This window comes from Thunnus albacares, chromosome 17 (genome assembly GCF_914725855.1).
Source record: "Thunnus albacares chromosome 17, fThuAlb1.1, whole genome shotgun sequence".
Classification (NCBI taxonomy): domain Eukaryota; kingdom Metazoa; phylum Chordata; class Actinopteri; order Scombriformes; family Scombridae; genus Thunnus; species Thunnus albacares.
Window position 1 is genome coordinate 18,377,274 of NC_058122.1, and position 22,616 is coordinate 18,399,889.

At 40.7% G+C, this 22,616-nt stretch overlaps 1 protein-coding gene across 6 annotated transcripts in view; it reads left to right on the top strand.

Annotated features, from left to right (window-relative positions):
* Window positions 1–22,616, top strand: part of pbx4 (pre-B-cell leukemia transcription factor 4) — a 30,759-nt gene that overhangs the window by 4,142 nt on the left and 4,001 nt on the right. For 4 of the 6 annotated variants that reach the window (XM_044331506.1, XM_044331505.1, XM_044331504.1 and 1 more), the window contains 6 exons: window positions 896–969; window positions 15,247–15,491; window positions 18,014–18,204; window positions 18,331–18,466; window positions 18,730–18,886; window positions 22,499–22,585. In XM_044331506.1, the coding sequence (XP_044187441.1) occupies window positions 896–969; window positions 15,247–15,491; window positions 18,014–18,204; window positions 18,331–18,466; window positions 18,730–18,886; window positions 22,499–22,542 (847 nt within the window). In that variant the 3' untranslated portion in view covers window positions 22,543–22,585. Of the gene's footprint in view, window positions 1–895; window positions 970–15,246; window positions 15,492–18,013; window positions 18,205–18,330; window positions 18,467–18,729; window positions 18,887–21,284; window positions 21,389–22,498; window positions 22,586–22,616 lie in introns of all 6 variants that reach the window. The other 2 variants (XM_044331508.1, XM_044331509.1) reach the window with 1 other exon arrangement.

Sequence of the window (22,616 nt, forward strand, 5' to 3'; positions counted from 1 at the left end):
TGAGCAACACCTCTCTTACAATCTCAACTACACGGGGCTATCATGTATTGCATGCCTAGTTACATGTCTTTGTTATATGTGCCTTTCACATGTTTTTGAATGTGGAAAAAAATGACTGACTTTTGAAATGCAGTATCATATGTGCCCAGCTACTAATGCACTCCCTCTCTTTTATGTAATCGGTGTACACTGTCAGTACAGTAGTTATCATTACAGACAATAGCGTCACGTAATTTAGGGTCGTATTAGGATCAAAGCTTTGTTACAGCATCACAGTCTTACAAGTTTTTAAGACACAAGTAAGCTGTATGGGTTCATGGATGTGCAATAGCAGGAAATATTTGTCGCTAAGGTGTTCTGATTTGATCACGGTAAACTGTAGAAGTTTTGCCTTTTCTCCTTTTAATTGCCATTAGCTTGTTTGGCAATAAAGATAATGTCTCTGATTAAATTAAAATTGCAACTTAATCCTAATCCTCACTATTAACTCACCATCTACTTTCATGGAACAAGTATTTCTGTAAGAGGTAGAAATTAGATTACTCTGTATTAACTGTGGAATCTGGTGCTCAGTAATGATGACCTTGAGGTTTGGCATCATTACCTGTCCCACAGTGCAAAGCATCCAAATGACAACATTACTCTTGCTAGTTCAGATTGACGCATCAGGGATGTTTCTGCACCGACAAAGGCATTTGGCTATTGAAAATGTCTTTTAAACAGCATGGCTCTGTCCTGCTGTGTTGCTCTACACTCTTGAAACGCTGTATGTATAATACATACAGCTCCTACTACCTGTTTTATGGGGGAGGACATGGAACGACTTGAGATGGAGGTCTGTTTATCGTAATCCTCCTCGCTCTCTCCCCCTCTTATTCCCTCTTCTCTCTTACAGGAAGCATGCCCTGAACTGTCACAGAATGAAGCCAGCCCTCTTCAGCGTTCTCTGTGAGATCAAAGAGAAAACGGGTGAGTTTCTACTTCACTCAGTTTCTTTGTATTCTCCACTATGCTCAGGTTGTAACCTAGTCTTGAGATGTAGCGCGCCTTTTGCTCCAGTAATTGTTTCTCTGGCATTAACTTACTCTTTTATTGGCCTCACAGAGAGCTCAATTGATTGAATATTGATTGTATTTGTTGTAGAACTGATTACTTTGGTTCAAGCTCATTCTAAATATGCATGACTATTTGTTGTTTTGGCCTAGTAATATATAGAAACTTAACCTATTTTTGGCCTCTGTACAGCCTTCATACTGACCAGCTGAAACTGATCTTAGTGGATCTGTGCCCTTTGAAATTTGAGTCAGACAGCAGAACTTGCAGCTGAACATGCTAACAACTCATTTACTACACATAAAGTACACACACACCTATTAGCAAGACCGCAGTTATGTTTTCCATTCTGACCTGATCTGAGTACACAGCGCAGAAATATATTCTGCTTGGTTTAACATTTTTGATTTCTGGTCAACGATATAACAGTATTGTGACAAAATGTATGAATGATGCAAAACCAGCAGGCTCTTACAGTTGGATGAATTCCACAGCAGCAATTACTATATTAAGTCAGGGGAATAAAGACCTACTGCTACAACTACCCCTGCCACTACTACAAACTACCATATTCAAATAATTAGATCAAAAGATAAAACCTAATCCCGACAGAAAGTTCATGCACAGCTAGTTGACAGCAGGTATATATGAAAACTCCACAGGGGTTATTGCTTTACAGTCAAAAGTGTTTTTGCTATTTCAATACAAAGAGATGCTCTTTTCTCCCACACTGTTAAAACATCTATACTACACAGTGTGGGGTTATTATATAGCCCATCAGTAATAAATAAATAAAGTACCGTCATGCAAAGAAACATGAAAAAGAAACAGTTCTGACTCTGCCTTAACAAATAACGCTGGAATTCAAATAAAACACGATCTGATGGAAATTATGGCTTATGTAAATATCTCAAATTTGCTCTTATTCATAATATTATTCAAACTAAACAAGCTGCTTATTCCCATCTTGTTAGCTATTCGAGTCAGCTATCTGACAGATTCTAGTGTGGTTCAAAGGAGGAGGCCTGGGATGGATGGCAGATTGATGGTTATGGTACTGTGAATGGGGCGGGTTTTTGAATCCTCTCCCTCTGCCAGTCCCTTTCCCTTCTTCTCTTTCTATGCGCTCTTTCACTTGCCTTGTGTGTCTTTTAACAGAAAACCTCTCTTGTTCAAATACAATTTGAAAATGCTGCACTGCTGCCTGTTGTGGCCCTCTGTCAATAATGTATTATTGCTCTCCAGTGATTGGAGAAAAGTAAAGGCTAGGCTTGAGTGAGTGGGGCAGGGTACACTGTTTCCCAGGCAACCAGTGGTCTTATTTACCCTAATGCCATACACTTTGATTTTCACATTTAGTCTCCCAGCAAACTAGAGAGAGAGAGAGAGGGTCTGTGAGTGCTCGTACAGTAAGCTGAGCAGAAAAACAGACAAGGCGTGGAGGTGGTTTAACAATACATTCATGCTTGAAGTGAACATGCCAGCCATGAGATATAGAGATCTTCGGCGTTGCCTGTACTCTGCTGGCCATCTGCCACATAGTGCCTTCCTAACTGCACTGTGTACCTGCTTTGGCATTTCTCTGCTACTCCGGCAGACCCCCTGCAGGCCCCATTATGTGCCCCTGGAATGTGAATTGACTTCTCTTCAGTGTAGAAGACCCAATCAGTAGTCCTCTAGTATCTCCACAGATTTTCTGCAGTCTTTTTTTTTTTTTTTTTTTTTTCACTAACAAACATACACTTGTGTCAGTACACCCACATACACACTACGTCTCTCTTGCATGCATACGCACACACACACACTGAACAGGGATGAAAGCAAACTCGGTCTTGGGTCTACTCCTACTGCTTCGGTCTTGTCCTCTCCCCCCCTCCCTCCCTCCCTTTGCCTCGCTCCCATTCTTGAAAGAGAAGACTTGCTCTGAACTCGGGGCTTTGATATGGTAATGTAATGGTGGTGGTGGAGGAGGGGAGGTGGGGTGTGGGGGATGGGAGGTGAATTCCTCTGAGTGCTGCAGTTGGTTAGATTGTTTTCATTGTAAAGGAAATGTTCTGCGCAAATGCCAGTGCCCCCCCCCCCCTCTCCCTTCTATCGTCACCTCCCCAAAACACCCCCCCCCCCACCCCCCCCATTTTACAACAGTGCCTGCGTTGTCCTGAGCTCTCACATTAAACATGACCTCCATCTGCGTGAAATTTGATTCTTGTTAATACTTTATTAAAAGATACTCTCCAAAAAAGAAATTAAAGCACATGGAGAGAGAGACGGGAAATGATCAAAGTTGAGAGCCAGTGGCTTTGCTTCAACTCAGTTCTGTTCTCCCTTGCTCTCATGGGTATTTGCTGTAAAAATAGCTCTTGGTGCAATGGGACAGCTTATGCCAAAATCTCTCACAAGCCACTGCAGTTACTTTCAGAAGTTTTTCATTTAGTTTGGGCATGTTTGAGGTGTTTCTCTTTACTTTTATGCTTTTCTTGTGTTTGCATATGACAACAGTAAATCTGTCACTCACTCTGCTCCGTCACCCAACTCAAGTCCCCCCTTTTTTTAAAGTCTGAACATTCCCAGTTGTTTATTTTTGGACAGGTTTTAAATAAAAATGAAAATGGTCTTTCAAGTGGAATTAAAGCTACAATATGCCGTTTTGTAGCTTGGAAACAGCAAAGTGTTTTATGAGTTCCTCTCCCCCCCCCACCTCCCCGACTTAGGCAAGTTCACACCCCAACACTTACCACTCATTTTGATAAGCTGTCTACAACCTTGTGGGATAATGCTGCTAGTTGGCTGTGTAGAAATAGTGGCAAACTATCTAGTATCCTAACCGTCTAAAGCCCCTTTCACACATGCAATCTATCCCTGAAATGTTCAGGATCATTTCCTGCATGGGGTCATGTGTGAATAGGAGCAGGGATCGATATTCAGGGAAATCTGTATCGCCGATTTGCCACCGCAAGACCTAGTAACATTGTCGGTACGGCTGTGAGGGACGAGCACCTAAAGGGTTACGTCCATCTGACGAAAGACGCTTTCACATGGAGCGAGCAAACTAATCACAAGACTCTGCTGATGATATATTTGAATCCATGACTTGTTTACAGTTACCTTTCCAATGCTTTCATGGCTGATTTGTTAAGCAATACAAGTTCTTTTGATTGCAAACGAGTTCCTTTTTTCCAAGAATGGCTGGACACTTGACAAAAAAAGCCCCACACCCGCCATGTTCCTAAAAATAATAAGAGATGTCTTCCACCGTGTACACATACATCTGGCCTTGCCCCATCTTGTTCTTCTTCTTCTTCTATTGAGTTTTATGGTGGTTGGCATCCATAAGTCTTGCATTACCACCATCTGCTGGACTGTCCCTTGCTCCGTCTATTCCAGCATCGCCATGGCATGTATGAAAAGGCCCAAGAAAGCTGCATGTGTATATAGTGAAAATCACTAGCACTGCTGGAAAGATTAACCCAGTAATTTACCAGGAACTCTTGTGTAAAAGAAGCTAAAGACTGAAATGGCTGGCTCTGTATCTCCTATCATTAAAAGTTAATGTGCCAGTCACTATACATATATGTGTATGTGCCTGTAGACCACCACTTATATGGGCCATGTGGGCCAGCAACTACAGTGTGGGTTTAACAAAAAGGTGGAACCAACCATTATTCGATTACTCGATCAACAGAAAAGTAATCTGCAACAGTTTTAATTATTGATTAACTGTTTCATTGATTTTATCAAGCAAAAATGGCAAATATGTTCTGCTTCCAACTTTATGCTTTTCAGTGTTTTATACCATTTTAAAGCAAATCATCTTAGGTTTTGGACTGTTGGTCTGACAAAACAAGACATTTGAAGACATTCCTATCTCGTTTTTCACTACTTTGTGGACTTTTCATAGGCTAAACGATTAATCATTAATTGATCAGTTGAAAAAAAAATCGTTAGTTGCAGCTCCACAAAAAGGACATCCTGATGGCCCGGAGCCAGTGTGATGTTAACTTGCTCTGCTCTGCTCCGCCAGGTGCCCAGTTGTACCAGTGTACTAACAATGTGTTTTGGGATCTTGTTATTAGCTGTCTGCCTCTGCCAGTGGCCTGCTTCTTCTCTCTGTGCATTTCCTTACCAGCCTCATCGTTGGTCAGAGTGAGGTTTTTCTTTTAGAGCAGACACATTGTCTGTATATCCAAATAACGAGGTAATTGTTGGAATGGACAATAAGTCCTGTAATGTTTAATTTGACTTTGATGTCTAACTATGCTGGAAAGAAGTGTCTTATTTTTTAAAATTTATTATTTATTAAGAGCCTACAAGCACCAAAAATTTCACAGTCAATGCTCATGCCAAGAACCAGCTGTGCTTACCTAGTATGTTGTCAAAGCGGCAGGATGACAACCCATCATCACATCCTATTAATATTTTGACAAGATGGATGAATGGTGAGATTTAGCTGACTCAATGAACTCGCTCTCCGGTTTATGTTTTTCAGTGCTATTTGTGGTTACAAAAGGTAGAAAAACTCGGTTATGATGTCTTGTCAATGAATACAAAAAAATATCTCTCTCTCGTTGCTGTATATTTTACATTTTCTCATAAAGAATTATTTCAAATCAGGCTATATATGATAAAGAAGAAACGACGGCTGCTGTTAACTTTCCAGAGTTGTACAGTCATTCCTCAAAGAAGTACAAACCACCACACAGCCTTCAGAGTGGTTTATATTTTATCTTCTGCCAGTAACCTGTAGCAACACACCCACACCAAGCGCAGCCCTTTGTGTTTCGTAGTGGAAGGTTTATCTGAATGGATTCTTGTATTATTTCCTGTTAGCCGGTACCCTTCCACACGCCCTTTCAGACAGTAACCAAACTAACATTCACAGCACTCAAGTCCTCTGTATGCATTACCATATCGTTTCAGCAACCAAATGGCCCCAATTACATGTTAATTGAATTACAGCATGCTTTTAGTTGTGAAAACACCAAAACAAAACACTGTTAAGTCACTCATAGATGCCATGTGTTTATTCACAGCCGGAATAGACACTTCAGCCTTTAGAAATCTTTTATCTTAGAGGCCATGCATGAAAGTTGACAGCAAAACATCACACATCAGAGATTATCCAGTTGGTAAAACTCAATTTTAGTTTGGGGGGGGAAAAAAAAAATCCTTTCAGCATCACATGATTGACTTAGATGTTTGTATTCCACCGACTTTGACAGGAGAGTACACGAATTCTAGTGAATCACATGCCTCATTAAAGCAACTTAATTATTATTAGTTTTCAAAGAGCCCAATATAGAACAGAGCTATAAAATTTTACTGTTAGGAACCTGTGGGACGTTGTTATTATATTTTATGAAGAAAGCATACAGACCCTTTTTTAAACCAAAAGCAGTAACAAAATAAAAAATAATTTGTGGCCGTAATGTGACCTGTGTGAAGCTACCAAACCCGTGTTTTCAGTTTAACCAACACTATGCGAAGGTCTAATTTGACCAAGCTTCTCATTTGGTCAAATCCCCTGATTTTTATGTTTTTAAGAGTCTGTTTTATATTTACAGGCGGTATGCAGTGGTGCAGGATTATCTCATTGGGTTTTCAGGAATCTCTGTAGTGTTTTGTGCCTGCCACTCAATTCCTGCCACTCAATCGTTTTTTTTCTCTCCCCTGCTCCTTTGCAGGAGAGAATGAAAAAAGATAGTGTGTGTTGGGGTGGGGGGGGGGTAGGGAGGGGGGTGGAGGGTGGGAGGTGGTGGGGGGGTGCAGGAGTGATACACGGAGATTGATGAGGCAGTAAGAGCAGGAGTAATTACTCGGTGTCCATTCCCCAAGCCAGATTGGCAGACGGCTAATATCACACAGACCCCTGGCCCTGACAGACACACCGCCCCTCACCACCCCCCAACTCAAACTGGGGAGGCAGAGCACCCCAACCTTCAGCCTAGGCCTAATGGTGTGTGGGCCAGCTGATATTCCCCATGTGTTATTATTCCTGTAGGAACTGGGCTTCTGTATATTGACAAGGGAAACTGCTGTCTGGGATGTGTTGTAGGATGAGAAAAGCTCAATGGAATTGTTCACCTTTAAGACTGCTGCAATATGATTTTGGCCATGATTCAACAAGGGCAGTGATTTGGCGGTTCTGTCAGTCAGTATTTGGAGGGGGATCACAAGCCCCTTTCAGACATACAACCCTTCACATTAATCTCATGGCAATTTAACATATCAGTCTCCGGGTTGGACTTGGGATCAAAAAAACAGTCTTCATCCTCCTAATTATAGCCTGACCTATGCAGGATTTTTAAGGCCAATATCAATATTGATATTTGTGAGTTTAATTTAAAAAAAATCAGAAAATTATATATCCGCTAATGTTGCTTTGCTTTACTCAACCCATAGCATGATTATTTTTGATAAGGTTCCCTTAAATTTGTTTTTTTTAATGAGAAATAAACTGGGAGAAATATTTAAAGTTAAATAAACTTGTCACTACTCTCTGGTGGACAAACTATAGAATTATGACACATCGGCATTTCTGTACTGAGTCCTGATGATGTAACTCAAACACACTTTCTCTCTTTTAATAGTTAACTAACATTAACATCATGAACAACTGATCAAATTTACCACTAGCAGTAGAAGAGGAGTTAAAAACACAAGTTAGCACATTGTAAGATGATGTCAATGTACACAAATAGTTGTACAAAAGTCTTGTGTGTTTTGGTTCAGGTATGATCTCCTTCTGTCTTTCTCCTCTCACCTGACATATTGATCGAGTGTTAGCCAATTTGCTTGATAGTTGAAAGTACTGATGGGAGTTTAAAAAAAAAAAAAGAAAAAAGAAAAACGAAGGAGAAGGTGAAGCTAAACACAAAATGACATTTCAATTAATTCACTTCTAATTTCATTAGGGTTACTTATTAAATTAAAAAGGGCAGCAGATAAAACTTGGGCACTCATGTTCTGGTGACAGACACTGGAGATTTTATTAGTTAGTGATATGACGGGGGGGGAAAAAGCCTTCAAACAGTCAAACTTGTGCACTCATGGCTTACTTTTGATCCACAAATACCCATCCATTAATGCCCCAACAAGAAGTAACCAGGAAATATCGAGTGGCTGATCATTATTGGTCCAACATCACCCACAGGGCGGACTCCTACCTCTTCATCTCATCTGCCCTCCCTCTCAGCACGTCTATGCCTCTCACACTGCTTTTAAGCTTTGCTCTTAAAGGAAGGTCTCTTTAATTAAAGATATGTAAATGTGGTCTCAGCTGGATTGCATTAGTTTGGTGGCGGTGGGGTGGGAGAGTATTTGAGCCCAGCTCCTAATCCTGACTAATTAAGGATTAATTACAATTGATGGGAGCCTTCCACCCCTCCGCAGTAGTGCACATTGCTGTCCCAGACAGTATGTTTGTATATTTCGCACCATGTCATAAATGCAGGGGAGAGATGGAAACATCAGGGCTGGTGAAGTGGGGGGTTGGGGAGGGGTGGTACTAGCCACCCAAGATTAGCAGCTTGTATTGGGTTATTACATATGCTCCCTTTAAGCTTGTGGTGCTCTTCATGAGTCTGGATGGATTGACGTAGTACTGCTTAATAATTCAGAAGAAGGCTATGTTTTGGGAGGATGATTAGTTTGTGTTTCTATCAGTTTGTTATGTATACAGTATATGTACTCATTAATGTATGTACAGGTTTGCAACGTCAATTAAGGATACCCTCCTGTAAAACCACTGGGACATTGTTATCCCGACCAGCCATACATATTATTGGCACAGTGATTTTATTCCTCACTAAGCTGGTAAATCGGACCTGTGCAGAATAACCATGTAGCCCGAGCTCTCTCTGGCACCATCTGACTGTGTCATAATGCTTGTTCACTTGTTATAAATGGGCACTGCTCTTCTGATCTATCGCTTAATTGCCACCTAATTTGCATAACAGTGCAAATTAACGACCTCTCAAATGAGCGTTCATTTTTCACAAAGTCTTTAGGAGCTCCTTAAGAGTCTGTGCTAATGAGCACAGGAGGCAGCTGGCCTGATGAGAGTTGACTGGGGGAAGATCCTAGCAGTGCTATAACAAGCCTCCTGCTTAGGTGCTCTTTGTCATCCTCCTCTTCCTCTTGTGACATTTCAAATTCTTTCTTCCATGTCTCCATCTTTCTCTGTGTGCAGAATCGTACTTGACTGGGGGGTAACATGTTCGGGATTCAGTCACATGTACTCAACAGTGCCTGATATACCTTGTTGGTTGTTACGTATTGACACAAAAATATTTCCTTGAGAAAGATGTTATATTGCTCAGTCACCTACAATAATATATCAATGTGTGGCCTGTTACTGGTTAGGTCAACAGTTTGCTCCAAACTAGACTGAATGTAATTATTTTTCCTCAGATTTCTGTTGAAACACAGGCAGTGAGAACATAACAGTATACTCACTGTGACTCCACATCTGTTTATTGTTGTCAATGCTTTCTAGAGGAGCTTGAAAGTCAAGATGGGAGCAAACACATCATACAAATTCCTGGAAAAAACATTACGACAATATAAAATATATACATCATTGACATCATTGAACTGTCAGTCTGCCCACACTTTGAATCCATGCATGGGGTTTGTTTTTGGTCACAGGCCCTTCATTGTAACGGTGCAAACACACAAAATATGACTTTAATTGGAATATCCTCTAAACCTTATTTAAGGGGTTAATTGGTTGTAATTAGTATCTTTTTTTTATTTTGAGTTACTTGGTTGACACATTTTCTGTTTACACTTTTTATGGGCCCTCTCTCTATATTTTTGAAAAGATTTAACTTTTAATTTCTTAAGGTATATGAATATGTGAGGGTCAATAGCTGTGTAACTGTTAAATGGGTCAGAATTTGAAATAAAAAATATTGACTCAAATCACATATACACCAGTTTACTGATTGTGGATGTTAATAATTTGAATCCTCTGGGTTCATTTTAATTCAGTTACTTCTGTGACTGCTAACTTATTATTTATTTAAATTTAGCATTGTCAGTATTTTTATGTTCAAGATTTTGCTTTTTGTTCTAATAGATTTGTTTTTCAGCTTACAATTTTTTTTGTCTTTTAGAAAATTCTGGGAAAATCTTGTTAATAATTTGCCAAAACTATGCATATAAACGATAGAGGATCTTCTATGCTTTTTATCTATCAGCTTAAATTTGTGCAGATTAAGTGACAACACAAATTGATCTATCCCTCATTAGTGGTTTTTTTTGTGCTTTTGTGTGTGTGTGTGTGTGTGTGTGACATTGTGTTTGTGTATGACCATTCAAGGGGGGTACACGTAGTCATCGCTCTGGTGTCCAATTCTCTCTCTTTAGTTAATTAAGGGCTGATTAATGATGTGTTGGACTGAAGTGTTGTGTTTGCCAAAGGTGTGAGTTCTCCAATTCACACCTTAATCAGACCACACTGTGTTTACTCTGAATGCTTACCTTTCTGTGCTTTCTGTGTGTGTGTGTGTGTGTGTGTGTGTGTGTGTGTGTGTGTGTGTGTGTGTGTGTGTGTGTGTGTGTGTGTGTGTGTGTGTGTGTGTGTGTGTGTGTCAGAATGGGGGGCTGCGTGCAACAGGACTCCGGTGAACTACCCAAACAGATGCTGATTAGCGTGAGCTGCTTAAAGTAGGAATGGACATATGGATTGGGCTAATTAAGTTGACTGTACTTCACAAAAAAACACCCTTGTATAAAAAAAAAGAAAAAAAAAAGGGGTACACACTTTTGTGTTGAATTTGCAGTCCAAATACACCTTTTCTCAATATCCATTTGGCAAAAAGCCCATCAGGGAAACTATTCATTTTTAATGCCGGCTCTTTAGTTTTAATGTCAGACTCAACACCTAGCCCGAGGCAACATTTTATTCACCCAAAGCCCTTTTTTGAGCAACCCGTATTCTACCAAAATGGCATAGTAAATCAAAATGCTGTAGACGCAGAAGAACTTGTTTGTAAAAGTTGACATTAATCAAATGTTACAACATATGATTTTGTAAAGAAACTGCTATTGTCAATAAGGCTTCTACTCAGATTTACTAATATATACAGTATATATATATTATGCATGCATTTTTATCAGGTTTTATTTGTTTTAAGTTTGAAAATCTCTGCGTTAAATCGGTGGAAGAGTAGTTATAGTATAGTAATAAATGTATATTGTCCCTAGTTCTTATTTTCCCTAGCTGCATTCGTATTGCCCAGATGCTATTTTATATCCTGTACTTCTTTATACGGGTTTACCCATCACATCTCCAGAGCTGCAGTTGAGATTTGTTTTTTTTTTGTTTTTTTTTTGCAGTTTTTGTGAGGTAAATTTGCATATTCATGTAGCATATTTTCATTGTTGGAACCGTCTTTCTCTGGCCCATTCTCTTTATCTGAATTCTCTGTCTGTAATGAAAGGAAAAACTGATGTTTTCACAGTCCTATCTTTTCTCTCTTTCTGGCTCGCTCGCTCTCTGGCACGTCTGTATTCTGGATTCTGTATATTTCTGTAGCCTCTCTCTCTCTCTCTCTCCCTCTCTCTCTCTGTCTCCTCCTCTCTCGCACACATATCTTCTCCTGTGACTCCTTTTTTCAATTCTCCTTGGTTCTCCTTCTATCCTCTCTCCCTCCTTACCTTTTTTTTCCCCCCCTTTTTTTTTTTCCCTTCTCTATCCTTCTCTCCCTCTCCCGCTCCCTTGCTCTCTCCCAGTGAAAGGCTGAGAATACCCAAGGGAGCTGATGCAATTAAAATGCTAATCCTGTCTGTCTACAGAGAGAGGGAGAGGGGGGGCTGACAGCATGAGGGATTGCGGCTCACATGGAGAACTCGACTGAAATGGAGAACAGAGGGAGGGAGGGGGGCACTGGGGGAGGTGGGTGGGGGTGCGCTGAAAGGGAGAGGGGGGAGGGGATGTGTGTTGGGGGGAGACAGAGTGAAAAAGGGGATGCTAGCAAGGGAAAAGACAGACAAGGATAAAGCTTGTGCTGTGAGCTGAGCAATGATATACTGACTGCGTTTAAGTCTTATCTATCCCTATGTGTGGAAGGCATTACAGTTAATGTACAGCACTATGCCATTGGTTAGGTTGTTCACCCTTACCTGCACCACTTCATATATTGTGTGTTGTGTCTGCACAGCACACCGCTTCCACATTGGCGGTGCAGAAATGAGAATGATTATGTATGCAGCGAAAGCCCAGCTGGATACCCTGAATATTTCATAGTATGTGTTGCTCGCTTCGTCTCTCAATGCCACACAGCCCAGCTAGGGTGGTAACGTGTGCATAATGGTGTGATTTCCAAGAGCTGTGGATGCAGGCTGTGGGCCTTAAGCTGTCGTCCTATTGAAAAAAGAGGAATTTAAGTATCATTACTTACAGCACTATGAGTTTTTCGTCTCTGAGTAACTGAACCAGCCTACCAGCGATGTCAGGAACCAGTTGATCAAAAGGAGACGCTGCTTAAATTTTGGAGCAAAACAGCCAGCGTTATTTGTAATTTTCAGAGGGTTTCATGGTTGGTTTGTAAGTAGAAGACACTTAGATTCCCTTTTCTCTGCGTCCATGTTGTACAGTCCTTTTTCTGTACAGTATCTTAACTCATCTTAACAGCTGCTATAATACCACTAGACCACTAGACTGTGTATGAGTGCAATTGTGGGTAATCACAGCTTAATTGGAGTAATTAGGGGAATGTAGGGGCATTAGGCTACAGCTGGGGGCCATAATGAGGTGGGGGCAAAAGGGAGGGGGGAGTGGTGAGAAGCTTCAAGAGCCACAGTTGCCCTCTTTACTGTAGGTCAGTTGTACTTCTATGTGAGTAGGCAGTGAAGATCAACCTCACACACCACTACACATTCAAAAACCGTCTACGGCAGGACGGCGCAAACTTTGTTAACACACGCAACACTCCAACCGCCGTCAAATGGCAGACAAAGTATCCAGATGACCGTGTAAATCCAGCAGCACAACAGATACAAAAAACAAATACTTCTGGTCATTGGTCACTGAATTAGGTATAGGTTATCTGAGCAAAGTAGTGAAGAAATCGTTTGTGAATGACTGAAAGGAAAGAAAAAGAGGAGGGAAAAAGATGGGCGAATCAGGGTCATTAGTTCAGGCGGCTGGGTCTGCTGCATTCCTGAGCCCTAAGATGGGGGAGCAGCAGAGCAGGAATGTGCCTTGGAAAGAGAAGAGACCTAAGCAGAGGGAAAGAAACAGGCAAGAAGGAACAAGAAAAAAAAAAAGAGAGGGGGGGGGGGGAGGGAGTTGGACGCTTTGCTACAAGAGGCCTTAAATGGTGGAACAGACTCATTTATCAAATGAAGTTTGAAAAAGCAAAAACTCATCTGCTCCGTGGCACTTGGAAACTTTAAGCAAAACTGTTTTTGTCCTCATTTCTTTCACATCTGTTAGCCCTAACAGTACAGCTATACTCATTTATTACCTCTGCTTCATGGATGCAAACTTGTTTTTCTGCTCGACTCTCGATGGTGAAACTTTGACATCCACATAAAAACCTCAAGATTATTAAAGTTGTGAGAGAAGCTCTGAAATGAGTGAGTCCATGCCCTCCCTAACCTTTGATGACAAGCTTTGACTTACTAGCGTAATCCTTAAGGAGGACAAGCACCTAACGCCACGCAGTTTCCACTGGGATTAATCTTGTCATCCATATTGTCAGTGTCTGTCTCCTTTAGACTACTGTCTGGTTTCACCGCTGTTTAATTTGGCTTTTACCTCGTTAATCTATTCCCCAGTTATGAAGATCAACAGAAATTTGGACGTAGTACTGTGCTTATTTGTGCTATATGGCACATGTGAACATTTTTGCTCATTAGTTTCCATTTTAGTTTACAAAGATTCTACTAACAACTTCCTTAAATGCATTAATTTTACTATTACAAACACTTAAAGCTTGCCAATATAATCCTAGAGACATTATTTTACTTCCCTGAAAGTAAACTTCTCATGGCTACAACTCATGGTTAATGTCATTATTTTCAAAATGAATCACTTAATTGTTTAGTCTAGAAAATGTAAAAAAAAAAAAAAAAACAACCCAAAAAAACATAATTACTCAAAGCCCCAAGGTGACATCTTAGTGTGACCAACAGCCCAAAACCCAAAGATATTTAGTTTACAGTGATATAAAACAGAGAACAGCAGGAAATCCTCATGTTTGAGAAACTGGAACCAATGTTTGGGATTTTTTCTTGAAACTAGAACTAATCATTCCAGCTCTAAAGTGTGGCAATTTAGCCATTTTAAAATTGGCATAAAAAATGTTATAAAAGTAAATGATTCCTGCACAATTATTTTTAATTTCAGTAAATGAGTACTGTAATAACCATGTGGTTTCTCATGGTTTCATATCTCATTATTACCATTTACAAAATAAACTATTCGTAAATAATGTGCCCAAAGTACCAAGTTTCATCTTACTTTCTGAGGTTGGATGGAGAGAAAATTTAGTAAAGTATTAAATGCTTCAGGCACTGAAGAAAAGATACTTGTCTGTACTACAAACTTTTTCAGTAACAGAATGGTATCTGTGTGTGTGTGTGTGTATGTGTGTGTATGTGTGAAAGAGAGAGAGAGAGAGAGAGAGAGAGAGAGAGATGAGAGCATGGCTGCAGGCTGACAGAGGTCCTGGTATAATACAGTGGTGGAGAGCAGCGACTGATAACTATACTTATGGCCACTGGGGCTCATAGTGACAGCACATGCACTCCCATTACTGGTTCCATGCCTCATGCCTTTATCTCTGGCAGCCTGCCACCAAGGGACCACACTGCCCTCTGCTGTTGATTTAGAGGAAGTTCAGGCTCATTGAGAATTCAGCCAGGCACTCATAGCAATGACTCAGGGGAGAAACTTGAGTGGGCTTGACAGGGCTGCACTTCTTTGAATTTTAGCAGTGTTAAAGCGTCTTCCTTTGCACCCCTAGAACCCACAGTATTAGCCTTCTGCTTGAAGGGGAAATGTGTGGTCTGTCAATTTTTAAAAAAAAACAACTTTTTAACCAACAGGTTTTTGACTTGGTATATGGAAATGGTGTTCTGCCTTGGACACCCTGTAACAAGGAATGGAGATTTCTTTAAAACAGGTCAATACTACACCTTTCCTGTCTAACTCTTTTGCTTTGTCTCTCCTCTCCTGTTCAGTGCTGAGTATACGAGGTGTGCAGGAGGAGGACCCCCCAGATCCCCAGATCATGAGGTTGGACAACATGCTCCTAGCAGAGGGTGTGTCAGGACCAGAGAAGGGTGGAGGATCAGCTGCAGCGGCTGCCGCTGCAGCAGCAGCAGGGGGCTCACCCACCGACAGCAGCATCGAACACTCCGACTACAGAGCAAAGCTCGCCCAAATCCGCCAGATATATCACTCTGAGCTGGAGAAATATGAGCAGGTGTGAACTGAGAGCACTTAAATGCTTCAACATATGCTGTTAACCACATGTGTTAATATGTTGCAAAAAAAATAAATTCAGGTCAGTCAGCTAGGGTAACAATCATGTTGTGTTAAATAAAAGTAAAGACAGACGTGTCTGAAAATATTGGTACCCTTTCACCTTTTTTTTAAAAAAAAAAACTACATTTTCTCAGTATTAAGTTGAAACTAACAGAAGTAACTGAAACTTTACTTTTGATTTACAACTTAAAACAAATGAAAATGACATGGCCAAAAATATTGGTACCTTTTTACTTTATATTTTGTAGCACAGTCTTTGGAGGCATTAACTGCAGTCAAGTACTTTCTGTAACTCTGAATAAGGTTTCTACACGTCTCCACTGGTACTTCAGCCCACTCTTCTTGAGCAAACTGCTCCACTTCTCTCCAGTTTGATGGCTGCTGTCTCCCAACTGCAAGTTTTAGCTCTTTCCACAGATGTTCAATGGGATTCAGATCAGGACTCATAGCAGGCCACTTCAGAACGGTCCAACGTTTTCTTCTCATCCACTCTTCGGTGCTTTTTGATGAATGTTTGGGGTCATTATCCTGCTGGAAGATCCATGACCTGCGACTAAGACACAGCTTTGTGACACTTGGCTATATGTTTCGCTCCAAAATGCCTTGATAGTCCTCTGATATCATTGTGCCCTGCCCAGATTCAAACAAAGCAGCAGCAAATCAATCCCAAAACATCACTGAGCCTCCTCCATGTTTGACAGTAGGCATGGTGTTCTTTTCTTTGAAGGCTTCAGTTTTTTCTTCTGTAAACATAGGGTTGGTGTGATTTACCAAACAGCTCTAATTTTGTTTAATCTGTCCAAAGCACATTCTCCCAGAAGGACGGTGACCTGTCAACATGCATTTTGACAAAGTTCACCCTGGGTTTTTTGTGTCTCCCTCTTAGAAGTGGGGTCTTCCTGGGTCTTCTACCACAGAGCCTCTTTTCATTCAGACAGCGACGAACTTGAAACTATTGTGCCTCGAACTTGAAGATCAGCTTGGATCTGTATTGAAGTTTTTCTTCATTCTTCCTCGACCGTTCGAGCAATCCTTCTGTTCAACTTTACTCTTGCAACCACATCCAGAGATGTTGGCTACAGTTCCATGGGCCTTAAATTTCTTAATAACATTGGCAACAGTGGTCACAGGAACATCAAGCTCTTTGGAGATGGCCTTGTAACCTTTACGTTGACAAAGCTTGGCCATTACCTTTTTTCTAATGTATTCAAACCACTCTAGTTTTCCTTCTGATCTCCATATTCAATGTGATGCACACAGGGGCACAAAACAGTACAGTGAGTAATTTTATCCTTTTAAACTGGCTGCATGAGTGATTATAAGATTGAAAACACCCGTGATAATAATTAAAACACAATAGTCTGCTTAAAGTATCACTACAAATCAATTATCTCTTACAACTTTCTAAAGGTTACCAATCGTTTTGTCCAAGCTATTTTAGAATGTCTTTTCACAACTTTTTTTGTTTTGTGACACTGCAAACCAAACATAGATAATACAAGATCTTTGTATTATCTATGTTTGGTTTGCTGTTCAGGGCGAATGGTGGATCATTTTAATAAAATGCATGGGTACCAATCATTTCAGCCACATCTGTATAAGAGGACTTAATGTTAAAATGTAACACAGAGGATTTTATTCCAACAATGCAACATTACAAGACTATGTTTCTATGTTTGGAGGTTTTCTAATTACTATTATCAGCTTCTGAAGTGTTGTTTGGAATGAAAACATGTGCAGGGATTGAGAGTCTGTAGGTATCATTCAAACGAAGACAAAACAAAAGAAGTCAGGTTCAGGTTTAACCGGTCAAAAATATCATCTTCTGTAGTCTTGTCGGAATGAAAATGAAGATCTGAGTTTTCCTCATTGTTCTTTTGTACTCTAATGGCCTTCTCTTTGCTTTAGTTGAAAGTTAACTGCCAAAATTATAATTTAAAACAAGAGTAATGGAGAAAGACACCGAAGAGCGCTTGCCAGACTGATGATCTATTGAATGATGGCTTGCTTAGAAAGCATGAATATTTATTCTGACATTGAGACATTATGTGACACAAATTATGTTTATAATTGGTAGGAACAGACAGTTGCAGATCTGACATAATGTTCTCTCCAAGACCACGCTGAAAGACATTATCAAGTATCAAGTCTGCATTCTTTGCTTTTGGTATTTTGCTCTGCACACTTTTATGCTGCACTTTCTTGGTGTTGAGCATCACTGATATAGATTTGAGAACCACTGCTGTAGACTGTCTTATGGTTCAAATGCTGCTGTAACTAGCAAACAAAGTAACCTAATATTACTATAGTCTTCTTAGATAGGAAGCAAGAGCAACTGATCAGCAGAGTCAAAAAGCAGTACGTCGTCATAAAAACTATGTCGAAGCACTGGACAGAATCTGTACTTTGTCTGTCTTTTTACAATTGCATTCAACTCCTTTCTCTCTCTCCTTGGTCCAGGCATGCAGTGAGTTCACCAACCATGTAATGAACCTGCTGAGAGAGCAGTCTCGCACACGGCCCATCTCTCCCAAGGAGATTGAGCGCATGGTGGCCATCATCCACCGCAAGTTCAGCTCCATTCAGATGCAGCTCAAACAGAGCACCTGTGAGGCCGTCATGATCCTGCGCTCACGCTTCCTCGATGCCAGGTCTGTGTGTGTGTGTGTTTGTGTTACATGGCTGGTTATTTTCTTGAGGACTTAAGTCAATAATGCTATTGTGTCAGATGTACATTCCAAGCATGTTGGACATTATCTCTTCTATCTGTGTGTTAGACGTAAGAGGCGCAACTTCAACAAGCAAGCTACAGAGGTGCTGAACGAGTATTTCTACTCTCACCTGTCTAACCCTTACCCAAGTGAGGAAGCAAAGGAGGAGCTGGCCAAAAAGTGTGGGATCACTGTGTCTCAGGTAAATGTCACTAGAACCACTATTATCCAGGAGAGCTTTGTAATACGACATTGTAGTTGCTTGTGTGGAGGTCTGTTTCAGTACATACTTGATAGCAGTTTAAAAAGGCTTTAATTTGGTTTGTCCTGTTTACTGAAAAATACAAAGGAAACTAAAAATCAGAGCAAAAAGATGAATTTTCTTTAACATTTAGCTAAGGAGGTTACAGCAGTGAGGCTAAAGGATGAAATATTGCAAATATCTGACATCCTTCTGTCCTTCAGGTCTCTAATTGGTTTGGCAACAAGAGAATACGTTACAAGAAGAACATTGGTAAGTTCCAGGAGGAAGCGAACCTCTACGCAGTTAAAACAGCGGTGGATGCTGCCAATGTGTCGGCGCAGGCTAGCCAGGCTAACTCTCCGGCAACACCCAACTCAGGTACCACGTGCTCCATCTCATTTACACCTAAACACTGCCACTTCTCATTGCCAGGCTTCAGGTCCTCTACATACAGTTAAGTTCTTACACATAACTGAGCCTGACTGAACCACACAATGACTGAATGATGGACTGAAGTGATTGTTTTAAGGAAAACCCACACTGCACAAGAGATGTGCTTTCATCCAGCTTTCATACTGTGTTCAGAGCATATCATGTGAAATTATCTATAATTATATTTACTTTGCATTAAATAATTGGTACAAACTTGTCCTCTTCCGCCAATGCAGTGAATAACATACCTGTATGTAATCTGAGACCGAGACAGAATCTTTTCTCATCTTGCACTACTGTAAGAGACAACTGTTTTTGTCAAGAGATATGCTCACACTTACATTATGGCTGCATAATCTGTCCTTTAATCATGACATCAAATAAGTGATTTTAAATCTAACAGGGAAGCAAACGCAAGATTCTGTAAATTTGGACAATAATATGCAGTATTGTCAACAATGGTTCTCTAGATCTCCATTATGTTCCATGAGAACATTTGATTTTATTATGTTTTCCTGCCATGTTTTTAAAAAGTTGCTAAACAAATTTTACATTTTTAATGTTAAACATTTAAATTCGATGCTTGTTTGGTTTTCTATCATTTCAAAGCTGAGTATTGTGCAGTGTGGGAAGCCTTGGTTTTTAGCTTGTCAGCCAAGATTTGCATTCATTTGGTGCTATGTTTTGTGTCTTTTCCTCTGACAGATGCTTTTCTAACATACTGTATTTCCAAAACACTTTAATACCACTTGGGACTGTTCTGATACTCATTGATTTCAGTTAGCGGGACTGACCTGATGTCTGCTTCAAGTGCTTTCTGTCATATCTCATATTTTTTTTCTACAAATCATCCCCATTATATTATTTATTTGCTTGTTTTGGGTTTTGTGTGACTTGCTTAGATCTTTGCATCTATCTATGAAGCGCATTGTTTTATTTTCAAACAATTACTCAACATACACAGCACGGAGTATATAATACATAATATAGCGACCCCAATTTGCTAAGGAAGCTGAGTGGACCAGGTAGGTGATCATTCAGATGTTTTGATTCATTTAGTCAATTCCCTTCTGAAGGCCGACATAGACTCCAAATGAATGATGACCACATTGGACAGCCAGGTTGTTAAAGTCTTTTCCAAGTGACTATACTCTCAGGTGGGACAGGACTGTCTCTGAGAGGGAGAGAGAGAGAGAGAGAGAGAAATATACCATTTTGTTGTTTGCTATCAATCAAATTTATCATGAAAAGAATAGTGGCATTGCTGCAGCAATCTCAATTGTCACTGCAAAATTAATGTGTCTGATTAAAAGAATGACAAATACATCAGATTGTCTGGCTTTCAACAAATAAAAGTAGATCGAGTGTGTGTGCAACATACATTACTAGTTAATTAACTTTCACCACCGTATGATAAGAATGTAGCATGACTGAAACTGCTATAAGCACACACCAAATTAATCAAGGCACAGGACATGTTAGTAGTGTTATGAATTGAAAGCAAGTACTCATATTAATGCACAGCTCCATTCAATGAGAAACTATTGGGCGATTTTGTACCATAGAACATAAAATGGTACATGATCACAAGCCTCTTGACTTTAAATAGCGTTTCTAGAAATGATCAGAGCCCTCATAGAACTATCTGACCTCAACAGTTTCATAGTATTGTTTGTCAAAAATACACAAGTGAACATTCAGATTTCCGTTTCCTGTTTTACAGCAAACATTTCCTGCTGTGTGAGCTGTTTCTTTTTTGTTTTATTTTTCCCCTCCAAATGCAAAAAGATTGAGAGTGATTCAAATGTGGTGAAATGTGTCAGAGAGGAGCTTCTTGTCACTATCAGGCAGTCTGAACAGCATTTAGTTTGAAACATACTGTAGCCTTTATACCTCATGTCCATCCACTACTGTCAGACCGCTCAGCCCCACCTGTGCTCACTGAATTGTAGCTCACAGTGACGGACAAACACCACCAGCTCATAGGAACTGAAATTTGTCGGTGACACTCAGTTCTCTTAATGTTCACCAGAAACCCAGGATTATTTTAGCTTCATGGTTTTGCATCTGTAAAATGTGTGAAAAAAACATTGAAATTACACAGACCTCTGAAGTTATGGTTTTATTTTCTAACTGGCACACATTTTAGTGTCTCCAGTTGTAATGCTCATATCATTATGCCAAAAAGATAACCTATTAAGAGAGAGCAGTGACCCTCATATTGAAGCTAGTTATTAGAGATGAATCTACTTCTACCCGTCAGTGTACATGACCACTGGCGACCTTTTGACCCAAGACACTGTGCTGGAGCTGATTAGCTATTGGCTATATATATTGCCTACAGGGTCACCAGGGTCATACAGTTTGTCTCACACAGGCGACACCTACCTTGGCCTGCGTTTGCTCAACGGGGAGGGTCTCAACATCGCCCCCTCTCTACAGCCGCAGGTATGCACTGAGGACAGCTGCAGAGTTGACCTCAATGCCATCAACCCAGCCACCTAGCATCCCGGGATAACGACCTTTAGCCTAGCTCCTTTTGTCCTCGACCTCTCCTCAGATCCCGTCCTGGCTTTACCTTTGACCCCCAACAACTCCCTCCCCAACCCAAACACACACAAACTGACCCTTCTGAGCTCCATACAGTGAGCTCTGGGGAGCATATGGCCTTAGTGTCTTTAACATAGTCTTAAAGGCTGTTTAAATTTGTACTTTCACATATCCCTCTATAGTTACACGTGCACATAGTCCCTACCAGAGCACACAGGGTCTCCCCTCAGTGCAGAACCCCTGGAACAGTTCTGGGGCTCCAGTGCCCTCCTCAAGACATTGTAATTGTTGGCTTACAGCTGGATTATGGTCACCTGTCAGTGCAGGGCATTGAACCAGCAACCCCTCTCGTTAATGGTCAGTTTCTCTACCTCTAGGTCATCCTGCACCTCCAACTCTTCCAACAGCCGTCTTTGTTTTTCCCTGCTTCCGAACATCCCGACATCCCATCTCTCCATATGTTCATCCCTTCTCCTGTGTAGACCAAATAGAAATTTCCTAAAACTCAACTGTCCCTGTGATTGTTGTTTGTTCATAGACAGTTTTGTCGTTCTGGAGGCATCCACAGATCTCTGCTGTTAAGTGCTATGTAGTCTAATAATTTAATAATAGACAAAGGTCAGTGAGATAAATGACAAAAGTATAAGATTGGCTTTTGGCTTCAGTTGCAGTTTTTTCATTACTTGGAAATGAGAGCAGAAGTCGTTTAATGGAGAGTCATTAAGTTGATGGGTGAGCTATAATGTTTAGTGGTCACACTGACCTAAAAGACAACAACTGTAAATGCAGATGGGAGATTATACTTCATCACACCAGAGCGGAAACAGTTATGAGTAATGTGGAAGGGCTCTGACGCATACAGCAGGGGTCTGTGGGCGCTCTAGCTCCGCAGTTCAGCCTGTGGTTTAGTTTGAAAACAAAGTCTGATAGCGTAATGACTTGTTTAGCTGTCTGAATATTGTGGTGACGTCTGTGTTGAAAGTTGTGGGTGTGTTTTGTCTCTGACAGGTGGATACCCTGCACCGTGCTACACACCTGACGGGCGGCTATGAGGAGCTGTCAGGTAGTGGCCTCTACACCCCTCATCGCCTGGATGTGAGTACCAACTGAGAGCTCCTCTTATGGT